Source organism: Miscanthus floridulus, chromosome 8, assembly GCF_019320115.1.
Source record: "Miscanthus floridulus cultivar M001 chromosome 8, ASM1932011v1, whole genome shotgun sequence".
Lineage (NCBI taxonomy): Eukaryota > Viridiplantae > Streptophyta > Magnoliopsida > Poales > Poaceae > Miscanthus > Miscanthus floridulus.
In genome coordinates this window covers 983,153-996,107 of record NC_089587.1, presented here as the reverse complement: position 1 = coordinate 996,107, position 12,955 = coordinate 983,153, and the positions used below count along the sequence as shown (strand labels likewise).

Here is a 12,955-nt window from a genome sequence, read left to right as displayed (position 1 = left end):
TCCTCGATGGTGCCCGGAGGGTCTAACAAAAACACAGAGAAGGAGGATGCAACGTGAGCGTCAGGAGGATTTATACCAAAAGGAAAATTCCTCCAATGAGAAGTCTGGTCATCAGCAGTGGTAGGTAAAACACAAAAATAAGGGTCCATCGGCAGATGTTAATATGGTATTCATGTTGCCGATGGAATTTTTGGCACTATCTGATAATGAGGAAGAAGTTGTTCTCTCTGATCAAGTAGCTCAGTTGACGCTAGATCCAATGATGGCTGTTTTTGAGAAACCTACCGATGACGAGAGACAGCATCTTAAGGCTTTGTTTGTGAAGGGCAGAGTTGATGGGCAGCCTGTGTCTAAGGTACTTATTGATGGAGGGGCTGCGATTAATATTATGCCTTATGTGATGTATCGGAAACTTGGTAAGGGAGATCAAGACTTGACCAAAACCGATATGATGCTGAAAGATTTTGAAGGCAATGTGTCGCCGGCTAAAGGGGCAGTATGCGTTGTATTGACCATCGGCAGCAAAACCTTACCGACGACGTTCTTTGTTATTAACGGCAAGGGTGCATATAATCTGCTTCTAGGGAGGGATTGGATTCATGCTAATTGTTGTGTTCCTTCTACAATGCATCAATGCCTCGTACAGTGGATTGGGGATAAGATTGAGGTTGTCCCTGGTGATTCTTCTTATATCATCGCATCGGCAGAATCAGATATTTATGAGCGAACTAAATGCATATCAGGAGAAGTTTGGGAAAAAGAGTTCCTTAGAGTTGCTGATTATGAAATTCTACCGATCTAAGCAGTCGGTTCTGAAGAAGAGTTTTAATGGATAGGTTTGCCGATGATGGAAAATTAGGTCAAGGGTTTACATCGGCAGATGATTTAGTAGAAGTAGATATCGGTGATGGCGATAGGCCAAGACCTACTTTTATTAGTGCTAAGTTAGATTCCAAGTGTAAGCAGCAAATAATTGATGTGTTAAAGGAGTATAAAGATTGTTTTACTTGGGATTATACTGAGATGCCTGGATTAGACCGATCGATAGTTGAACATCGGTTACCTATCAAATCTGGATTTCGGCCACATCAGCAGCCAGCGCGCCGATGCAACCCTAATATACTTCCTGATATTAAGGCCGAAATAACTAAATTAATTGAGGCAAAGTTTATTCGGCAGTGTCGATATGCAGAGTGGATCTCTAATGTGGTTCCTGTTTATAAGAAAAATGGAAAACTTCGTGTCTGTATTGATTTCAGGAATCTCAATAAAGCCACACCGATGGATGACTATCCAACCGATTGCTGATTTATTGATTGATGCTGCAGCCGGACATCAGATTATCAGCTTTATGGATGGTAATGCAGGCTACAATCAAATATTCATGGCTGAAGAAGATATTCCCAAGACTGCTTTCAGATGTCCAGGTCATGTGGGGTTGTTTGAGTGGGTAGTCATGACGTTTGGCTTGAAAAATGCCGGTGCTACTTATCAGAGAGCTATGAACTTTATTTTTCATGAATACATCGGCACATTAGTGGAGATCTACATTGATGATGTGGTGATTAAGTCTGGAGATATCACAAAACATCTAGCTGATCTATGAAAGATACTGAAGTGCATAAGGAAGCATGGATTGAAGATGAATCCTAATAAATGTGCATTTGGTGTATCGGCAGGTCAATTCTTGGGTTTTATGGTGCATCAATGGGGCATCGAAATCAGTAGGAAGTCTATTGATGCAATTAACAAGGTGGTTGCTCCTGCCAATAAAACTGAATTATAATCTTTGATCGGTAAGATTAATTTCATTAGAAGATTCATATCTAATCTATCGGGTAAGATCAAAGCTTTTAGTCCATTACTTAAATTGAAAGCCGATCAGGAATTTGTATGGGGAGCTGAGCAGCAGTTAGCCCTAGATTAAATTAAGAAATATTTAACAAATCCTCCAGTGCTAGTTCCACCTCAACACGGGAAACCTTTCAGGTTGTATTTGTCAACTGATGATACCGTTATCGGTTCAGCTCTTATTCAAGAATTTGAAGGGAAAGAACGTGTTATTTATTATTTGAGCAGAAGATTAGTGGATGCTGAGACAAGGTATTCGGCCATCGAAAAATTATGTATGTGTTTATACTTTTCTTATGTCAAATTAAGACATTATTTGTTATCTGCCGAATATATGGTCATATGCAAAGACGACGTAGTCAAGTATATGCTGTCGATACCGATATTAAGTGGTAGAATCGGTAAGTGGATTTTAGCATTATCAGAATTTGAACTACGTTACGAATCGACTAAGGCAGTTAAGGGGCAGGTTATGGCTGATTTTGTCACTTAGCATTGTAATACAATGGACTCTCTGGAGGTTACTCCTTGGACACTTTTCTTCGATGGGTCCACATGTGGTGAAGGAGCAGGTATCGGCATTGTGTTGATTTCACCTCAAGGAAGGAAGTATGAGTTTTCATTGCCGATTGTTGCTACATCGACAAACAATCAGGCTAAATACCAAGCCTTGATAAAAGGGTTAGAATTGCTGAAGGAGATACGTGCTGATGCTGTTGAAATCTTTGGTGATTCTATGCTAGTTATAAATTAATTGGCTGTGATTTATGAATGCCGAAGTGAAGTTTTAATTTCGTATTATGAAAGATGTTTGCAATTGTTGAAAGGGTTTAGAGATTTTCGTCTTGAACATATTTCTCGACTGCATAATGAAGAGGCTAATCGACTAGCTCAGCATGCTTCAGGGTATTAGCCTATTCAGGAAGTGCTAACATCGGCAGTCGATACCGATGACTGGAGAAAGGAGATTGTCGATTATTTAAAGGATCCATATAAAAAGGTTGAAAGACGTATAAGGTTCCAAGCTACCAAGTATGTGCTCCTCAATGATGAATTATATTATCGAACTATAGATAGAGTTTTACTCAGATGTGTTAGCAGTGATGAATTGAAAAGCTTGATGGGTGAAATTCATGAAGGACTGTGTGGAGCGCATCAATCGGCTTTCAAGATGAAGTGGATGATCAGAAGGAATGGATACTATTGGTCGACTATTCTTGAAGATTGTTTTAAATATTATAAAGGATGTCAGGGGTGTCAAAAGTTTGGTAATATTCAAAGAGCGCCTGCATCGGCTATGAACCCTATAATTAGACCTTGGCCGTTTCGGGGATGGGCTATCGATCTCATCGGTCAGATTTATCCGCCATCGAGCAAAGGACATAAATTTATTCTGGTTGCTACCGATTATTTCACAAAATGGGTTGAGGCAATTCCTTTAAAAAAGGTGACATCGGCTAATATGATCGATTTTGTGAAAGAGCATATTGTTTACCGATTTGGTATTCCTCAAACTATCACTACCGATCAGGGTACTATGTTTACGTCGGGAGAATTTGATGAGTTTGCTGTAGGTATGGGAATTAAAGTTTTAAATTCTTCTCCATATTATGCTCAAGCTAATGGTCAGGCTGATGCTTCTAACAAAGGGATCATCAAACTCATTAAGCGCAAAATTAAAGAAAATCCTAAGAGGTGGCATACAGTATTAAATGAAGCCTTGTGGTCATATCGGATGTCATGTCATGGTGCAACCAAAGTAACGCCCTATCAGTTAGTATATGGACACGACACAATATTGCCTTGGGAAATTAAAACTGGCTCTAGGCGAATACGTTCTCAAAATCAGCTGACAGCCGATGATTATGATACTCTTATGAAGGATGAGTTGGAAGATGTGGCGGGTCATCGGTTAAGGGCTTTAGTTAGCATCGAAGAAAATAAGAAAAGAGTAGCCAGATGGTATGACAAGAAGGTGAAGGTAAAGGAGTTTGCTGATGGAGATCTGGTCTGGAAATTGATTTTACCGATTGGGACTAAAAGTTCAAAGTTTGGAAAGTGGTCTCCTAATTGGGAAGGTCCATATCGGATAAATCAGTCTATTCCTGGTAACGCATATATTCTAGAAACCCTCGAAGGGGTTGTGTTTCCTAGAGCATTAAATGGAAAATATTTAAAGAAATATTACCCTAGTATCTGAATGGATGCATAAAAGTATAAGTGCCGATAACAGTCCTATTGGCTAGAGTTATACAAGGATGTCAATGTCTCATAAAGTGCCGATGCAATAGACAAGATTTACACGTTTAACAAGGATTAGATAGCCAATATCGCACGTAGGTGAATCTGGTCGGCTTCCTTCATTTCTTTGATGTCTTCATCGGCAGCACCCTCCACAGGCTTGAGTTTTTTCTTCATGGCCAAGGCTTTGCGAGCCTGGATGTCTCTTTCTTGCTGAAGGGCCTTGATGGCATCGGGTAGCTGGCTTTCTTCTTGTTGGGCATGAGTTAAGGCTGCCTTGACTTCTTTCAATTCAGCCAATAGAGCCATCCTCTTTGCCGATAAATCTAAGATTTTCTGCTTAAGTTCAACGCCCGAAGTCTACAAGTTACTAATGCCCTTGTGTTTCTCATCGGCAATCTGTTTCAGTTGTAGCATCTCTTCTTTGAGTTGAGCCTGAGCTGCTCTATCGGTAATGCGTTGAGCAGCCCGTTGATATTGCAGTTGGTGGCTTTCTAAATGGGCTGCTGGGAAGAGTGCTTCTTCAACATCGGTAGGGACCTGGCCACGGATTGATTTGAAAATTGCCTTTGCGGGGTCTGAGTCATCTACCAGTTGGGCGGTATCCTACTGTAACAAGTCCAGGAGAGCTTCCAACTTGGACTTAATTTCTGCCGATATTGTTCCCAGTGCAAGGAAAGAACTTGCTTCCTCTCCATCATCATCAGAAACGTCAATGGCAAAGGAAAATAGGCTGTTTGGGGAGTCTTGTTCCTGAGAAAAAGAAAAGGAGGTCAGTTAAGGATAAGTATGAATATTATAAATCGACTAGGTCAATTGGCTTACCTGTTTCAAGGCAATTTCCTGTACTTGGCTGGAGGAAGCAGCCTGGAGTATGCCGTGTGGAGGATTGGCTGAGCTTGCCGATGGGATATCCTCTGTGGCCTCATCGGTGGTTGGCCCTTGGGGTATGATGACCGATGGTATGTCCTATATAGGAGGATTAACTGCTTGCTCAGTTGCATCAACTGATTCTTGCCGGCTTGCAGACGTTGGGGTAGATGTGGGGATCGGCATGGACTTCTGTCATTTTGGCTGTGTCTCGGCATCTATTAAGGCTTTGCACTTTGCTTGGGCCTCAGCAACAGTTGGCTGGGGGGCATCGGCACTTGTTGGTTGTGGAGCTTGAACATCTGGTACGCTTGCCGATGTACCCATTTGTTGCTGCAAAACAAGTGTAAGGTATGATATTTAACAGATAAAATGTAAAATCAAAGGAATACCTCTGAAGGTTTGTCAGAGGTAGTGGTGCTTGATGTCGGAGGAATTGCCGATGACGATCTAGCAGCGGCTCTTACACCCTGATGATTAATGTTAATATAGTCTGTGATCGGCATGAGTAGAAATAAACAGGGTTGTTACCTTGAATGCCTTGATCAGGGTTGTAGCAGCAGCCAATGGAGTGGCCCTAGCTGTAGCCAATTTGGACTTGGAGGTGATGGTCTTGCCACGGGTCTTCTGGTGAGTCAAAGCAGCTAAGGTGGGGGCATTGTAGCCGATCGGTGATATCGGGGAAACAGGCCGAAGATCGAAGGGTTTCCCACTTTTGCTTATAGATGGTGTTGGGTTGTTAACCTGTCACGAGAAAGTTAGTTACCGATATATGAAAGGAAAAAGCAGAAGGGAGTTAAAAGAAACTTACTGCGTCATCGGGAATGGCGTATTCAGGGTCGATCATGTGCCGATATGTGTGAGCAGATGTTGCAAACAGTTGTTCCCTCCACTCTCGCCACCATTGCTTATATGATTCGGTGATGAAAGATGCTAGCATCTAGATGGATAGATCGACATCTGTAGTATCGGCATCGGGGGAGAGTCGCACTACCCTGCTCCAATCTGTTCCATGGGTGATTGTTTCTCTGGGTTTGATCACATCGGCAAAACAAAGTTTGATTGGCAGTTACCCAAAAGCCAATTGACGGGATATTGCCGATGGATTGTAAAATTCATACGTGATATTGGTGTTTTTCCCGCTACCAAATGTGTTTACTGGGATTGTCCTGGGAGTAATGATAGCCATCATGAGTTTATTATCCTGATTCAGAGTGTCATCGGCAAAGTTGAAAAGAAGGGGGAATCTGTTTTCTTCGTCAATATAAGGTACCCAGGCCCTATGATCACGAGAAAGACCATTGTAGAAGCTTTGGAAGAATCTGTCGATCTGGTCTTCATTAGCCTCTGTTCCAGGGAGGACAATTATGGCTTCACCAAAATTGAGGGGTGAGCGTGTTGCCGATTCCTCATCCCCAAGCACGTGGTCTTCAGTAATTTCTCGTGGGAATTGTTGGGCAAAGAAGTCCCATTGCAAACGTTTGTGCATATAGGCATTCAGCCACATGTTGATAAACCACCACAGGCCTCCTAAGTTGTCGATGGGTTCGCCAAGCAAAAGTTTCTGAGACACTTGATGAAGAAGATGATAAGTGGAGCTCAGAAGGTATCGGCCAAGAGGGAACCTTACACCATTAGCCAAGAGTTTAGCTGCGGGGAGGAAGGCGTTGGTTGGTCCTACTAATCGACCACAGAAGATATATTTTTCTAACCACATATTCAAGAATGTGGCATGTTCCGTCTGGTTAACTGTCCCGGTCCTCTGGCATTCTTGAATATATCCCGTCCAACTGCCGATGTTGTGGGTATTCACCCTATATTCAGATTTTCTGCCATAGATGGAGCCTTTATCGGCAGTTGAAATGTCCAAGCCAGTGAGCATGTAGACATCGGCAAGTGTGGAAGTAGCTGGGCCATGTCCAAACATAAAAGTGGTTATTGTGTCTGACCAGAAGTAAACAGCTACAATCATCATTGACTCGTTCTTTTGCATATCGGCAATGGATAGCCTAATGCATTGGTCTAGCTTCTGTTCTGCCCAGTGTACTTGCATCGACCTGTTGACCCTCAAGTACCAATCTTTCCACCCTTTGGTGGTTTTGGGCCAAGATCGGAATGTATCTTTCTATAAATTTAGAGAGAAATTTTGGGCTCTAAAAGGGATTCTGTTAACCTCTGCATTAATCAGATCAGTTGGATCTAGGTTGCCCATTGGTCCTAGGCATTGGAAATGCGGCTGATCGGTTGGAATAACTAATTTGTTGCGAAGTTCCTAAGTTTAGAGGATCCGAAGAACAAAGAAAAAGAGAAAAAAATTACCAACTGTATGAACTCGCAAAGACCAGAGGAATCGAGGTAAAAAGTAACGGAAGTGGAACGAACCGCAGGGACGTCGAAGTTGATTGCCATTATCTTGAGGTAGATGGGGGCACGAGCTGGAGACTCGAGGTTGATGCTGGAGAAAAGTTCTTGTTGGTTGAGGTCACGTAGTTGTTCGTCGAAGTCGCCACTGGAAAAAGAGAATGCCAAAGATTGGAGTCTGAGGGTAGAAGACGAGCGTTCCGGAGAAATCTATTTATAAGCCGCTTGGAGTAGGGGTATTCTGGACTTATCTCTATGCCGCGCGCATGTGGGTCGAGGTGGTTCAGATGGATATGGTAACTGTTTGCACGATAATCAAGGGATTGTACAAATGATTTGATGGCAAGTAATCATGACTTGGAAGAGATCTCGGTACAGGATATTTTAATTCTGAAAATGGCGGCATTATTATGTTAGGATCTTGCCAATGGATTATTGTTTCGGTATCTTAACCATAATCAGGGCAAAAGTGGTTGAAAATTGTGCGATATTTACTGAGGTGCGTGAATCAGGACTAGATTTGATTAGATTTGATAACAGATCAAGTTTTAGCTTGGAGGATGAGTTACGGTAATTGGGCGAAGGCAAACGTTATCTGGAGTAAATTTCGGAGCATTAATGGTTTTATACTCTGAAATTGGGGGGCATGTGTTGACACCGTTTTTTGCACGTGTCAAAATGATCAGAGTGGGCTAATCGGCAGGAGGAAAGTTACTGTATACGCTGACAGTCGATGAAAATCAGCTTGTAAAGATGGTTGCCGATGAATGGTGGTGATCGATGGAAAGGTTGATTTAGACTCGGGCGTTGCCAATAAGGTTGGAGATGTTATTATCGATGCCGATGAAGGAAGGCTTGAAAACTACTGCCGATGAAACAAGAAGTATGCCGATGGAAAGGAGGTCGGTGAGAATTCCATCGTAATTGAGGCGGACAGGGAAATAGATAGTAGTTGATTTCCTTTTTCTATATTTGTTAGAGTATGATTCATGTAAGAGTCACGTGTTTCCTTAGATATGGACTTGGTGTCCTAGTCGTATTTGGTTATGTCTCTTTAGATCAGGGTATAAATATAGATTGAGGGGCAATGTAATATAAATAAATCAATATCAAAACCAATTTTTACTTCTATTTGCATCTACTTACTTTTCGGCGACTTCGTCAATTTGCATATTTTTCCTTTTTACAAGTTCTCATTGATTCGGCGAGTTGCATCGCTTTAGTGCGACTTTCGGCGATTCTCGAGTTCCGCGTGAGTACCTCTTGGCCGTGACTTTCGGGCGTATCGCTGTTGTCAGGACCAAAGTGCTCGTATCTTCATTCTTGTCGATTAATAGGTCAAATCGACTGGCACGCTTTGGATATCGATTCGGGTATTAGTCCTTTGTGTTTGCAGATCCACTTTTGCATCAACAATACTGTTTAATGTCAGATGCACGTGGAAGGTTGCGTCGTCTTCTTCTGATATGGCAAACGTCGTTGCCTGCCATACTGTTGATGCCCAGAGGCATGTAGGGGGTTTTACCATGTTCGTCTGGTATGGTAAATGCCGGCGCCCACAACACTGTAGGAAAAATATCGGCGCCCACAACACTACTTGGATTCTGATATGTCAGGAAGGTTGCAGGGTACCCTTCTGACATACCCTGTTGGTACTGTTTTGTAGGTGTACAGGGCACGGTCCTTGGTATTGCGGTTGACTTGAGTGCTCTGCCTTACTTTCTCCGTCCATTTCCTGGTCCTCACTGAGCGGGCGTCCCCGGTCGGTTGGTCCTAGTCGGCTCTGATGACGCTAGTCGGAGAGGAGTTGTAAGCAGGGGTTTGGTGCATTTCCGGTCGGAGAAGCGGGTCGGAGTCGGAAGTGGTGCTTTGACCAGGCCTTCCGGTCGGAGAGGCCGTCCGGAGGCGGGCTAAAGTCGAAAGCGAGCGCTGTTCTTCTTCTGGTCGAAGAGGCGGGCCGAAGTCGGAAGTGGGCGTCGTTCTTCCTTGGCTAGGCCTTCCGGTTGGAGATTTGGATCGTCCTTCTGGCCTGTCGTTTAGGTTTTTTGGGCCGGCCCAGGAGTTGCGTGTCGTTCGCAATGTCGTCTGCTGAGCCAAGGCTTTGCTGGGAAACCGATCTATGAGGGACCCCGGGTTTATGAACTCGACAAGGTGTATGCTTGTTAAAAAGTATTTATAAAGATACTATTGGAGTTACTCTTGGAATGCAGGACAAATAAGTTTAAAAGTTAAGGAATGTTACTAATCCAATTACATATAAATTTTTTAGAATCAGTAATCCAATCCAATTATATAAATGAGCGGGAATCAGACTATTGTAAAAGTTGATGTGGGTTAAAAGCACCCACGGAGTGAGTGGACGGGGTCAGTTTATTCCGAGGCCCACCCCACTCTAGAAGTTCTCGATCAGAACCCATGGGGATCCGGCCCAACGCATAGCCCTCCCGCTCCAGCGCCGCTAAGGCTGGATGAAAAATTCGAAGCGCGTTAGCTCGTTCGGCTCATGGTTGACTCTACTCAGCTCGGCTAAGCCGAGCCAAGATTTTAGCTCGTTAGCTATAACGAGCCAACTCGAGTCAGCTCGCAAACCACTCGTGAGCTAAACGAGCCAAGCTTTCAGGAAAAAGTATCAAAACTTATATTAGTTTTTGTATTACTTCATGTCTTATACTTTACAATTGATGGGTACCTGATCTAGACCTTATAAATTGACTGATAACTGGTCTAGATGTATTTTTTTTATATTATTATTATTCTCAAACTTTAGATAAATATAAATATTATATTTTGTGTATTTTTTATATTTGGCTCACGAGCTTAATGAGTCAACTCGAGCTTTTAACGAGCCAAACCAAGCTGACTTTTTGGCTCGTTAGGATAACGAGCCGAATCGAGCTAGCTCGTTATCTTAACGAGCCAGAACGAGTCGAGCCGAGCTCGCCCGTTATCCAGCCTTAGGCGCCGCCATCATCCCTTCCCTTCCTCAAACCCCCTGGTTTCCCCGCCGCCGTCGACTCCAATCGCAATTCCAAGTTCCCCCAACTTCGTCGAGTCCAGTGAGTGATTTAGCGCCAGGGCGGCGGCAGGATGTCCGGCGAGGAGGAGGAGAACGCTGCGGAGCTCAAGATCGGCGAGGGTCCGCTCTCTTCCACGCCGCCCTCCCTCCTCCCCCTCTTCCCCTCTCAACCACCGTCCAGTCCTTGGGCAGGCGGCTAGGGTTTCGTCCCTCTCGAGCTCGACTCACCCGTAAGCCTGTGGCTGCAGAGTTCCTCAAGGCCAAGTGCCTGATGAACTGCGAGGTGGCGATCATCCTGGAGCACAAGTACGAGCAGATCCAGCAGCACTCGTCGGAGTCGGACCCGTCGTCGCAGGTGTCCCAGGTGTTCGAGAAGTCGCTGCAGTACGTGAAGCGCTTCAGCCGCTACAAGAACCCCGACGCCGTGCGCCAGGTCCGCGAGACGCTCAGCCGCTACGGCCTGGCCGAGTTCGAGCTCTGCACGCTCGGCAACCTCTGCCCCGACACCAGTGGCGAGGCCACCGCGCTCGTCCCCTCCCTCAAGTCCGGCGGCAGGTTCGTCGGCGACGCCGGGGACGAGAAGATCGAGAAGATGCTCAACGACCTCTCCCTCATCAAGAAGTTCGAGTAGACTAGCTAGCGCTCAGGGTCCGTCCGTGCCCCCCTCTTCTCTTCGAATATCATCAAGAGAGAATTCAGCATCAAGATGTACTACGTACTAATTTTTTTCTTACTACTTGTTCAGGTTCACGTTAACTTGATGTGCTGCTCGATCTCCATCGTGATCTATTGATGCAACCTTGTTGGTCGATAATTCAAGATACTAGTAATACATGTGTGGTTGATTGATGATCTGTCTGAAATTCTACAATCATGGCCATGCCCTGTTCTCTTCTTCAGTTCCTCCAGCTGTACCAGTAGGGCTCTTGTAATCAAGAGAGAGAGTTCAAAGATCAAACGAAATGTACTGATTCTCTTGCTATTGTTCAGGTTCATATTATCTATCTGCTCTCTATATTCATGTATGAATGGATTAATGCAACCTTGTTGCTTGATAATTCTAGTTACTACTTACTAGCACATGTGTGATTGAGCTATATCTGAAATTGTTTCTATTTTTCTACATGAAACGCCTCCATTATGTGAATCTCTCGAGCCCCAATAAAACACCCCTCTCCCTCGGACTCAATCTGAATAATAGAAGGCCTTTGATGGAAAGCAACCTTTCCTGGTCTTCTGTGTACTAGGTGAGAAGAACGAGACAAGTGCTTGGATTCTGTTCTGTACACTTCACATTCAGTATAACTGCTACCCATGGCAGGTTCTGCTCTTCAGTTCCTCTAGCTGTAGGACTCCTTTAAGAGAGAAATGAACCAAAATTCAATATCACTGCTACCCATGTCCTGTTATGTTCTTCAGTTCCTCCAGCTGTAGTACTTCAAGAGAAATGAACATAAAAAAGAAAATGATGTACAAAATTTCTTACCAGTACTCAGGTTGACGTTATCTTCATCTGCTCCCAGATCGTGTTGTACGAATTAAATTAATGGACGGAACCTTGTTGGTCCATAACTCAAGTTCATTACCTTCTCAGACATGGTTAAGTTCCATATGTATGGTTGATGTTTAGCAAAGGTTCTTTCCTGAGCTTGCTGTCACCTTATATTAGTGCTCAGGTTAGAGAGGTGCTTGGCTTCCTGTTCTGTAAACTAATATTATATTGTTCATCATCATTGCTACCTCTATTACAGTAAGGACTGTTAGTATGAACATCAAGTATAGATAGATGAACACAAATCCTATCCAGGCACAGCTAGCATGGAGGACTCTTGATGTAAAGTTTTCACATATATGCACTAGGAATCCAAGTTGAGCCTAGCTCTGAACCACACTTGACCTTGAATTTGGTACATCTGTGACACTTGCAGTAACTAAACAGCTCAGGACACATGGAGCTCACATCTTACATATGTATGTATATAGTTACAAGTGACTCATTCATTCATATCATTAGCTAGTACTCGTAGACAGTAACAAGCGAGGATGCTTCCTCTTTCATGGGCGGGAGGCGCTTCATGGCAGGAAAGAGAGGTCACTTGCCATGCTCTTTTTTTCTCTCTCCCTACGAGCACCAGTTCCAGCAGCCAAACGAAGGCGGCACCCGGCCGGTTCTCCTGATGTGCTCTGCCTGTTCAGCCGTCCTTGCGGCTGCACGGTTCCTTTTCAGCTCTGCAGCGGCACGCTTCTCGTCTGCGTTGTGCCTCGCCGATGCGAGCTGGGTCATCAGCTTGTCTTGTGCACGGGCACGCATCCGCTCCACCTCAACCTTCAGGAAGACACAAATCACAAGCCATGATTAAAATTATGGATACGATTATACAAACAATGCAGTATCCACAAAAATGGTGACAAAAATATCTGAACTTTTACTCCTTGGTTTTACATGTTCTGAACCTGAACATATATTACAAACTGAACAAAAGAACTGAATAAGAGTAGCAGCAAAACGACGTTGACTCGTTCAGTAACCAGTATACTTACCATCCTATATCAGAATAAACAATACTTTAACTTGCTATGTCATATCCAAATGGATACTAATACCACAACTGCTAT

At 43.9% G+C, this 12,955-nt stretch overlaps 1 protein-coding gene across 1 annotated transcript; it reads left to right on the top strand.

The window, feature by feature from the left end:
• Positions 1 to 10,291: 10,291 nt before the first annotated feature.
• LOC136470829 (DNA-directed RNA polymerase II subunit 4-like) lies at positions 10,292 to 11,408 on the top strand. Its single transcript, XM_066468561.1, has 3 exons — positions 10,292 to 10,459; positions 10,588 to 10,987; positions 11,085 to 11,408. Exons 1-2 carry the CDS (start codon positions 10,411 to 10,413, stop codon positions 10,968 to 10,970), a joined length of 432 nt encoding a protein of 143 aa, XP_066324658.1. The 5' UTR covers positions 10,292 to 10,410; the 3' UTR covers positions 10,971 to 10,987; positions 11,085 to 11,408.
• Positions 11,409 to 12,955: the final 1,547 nt, after the last annotated feature.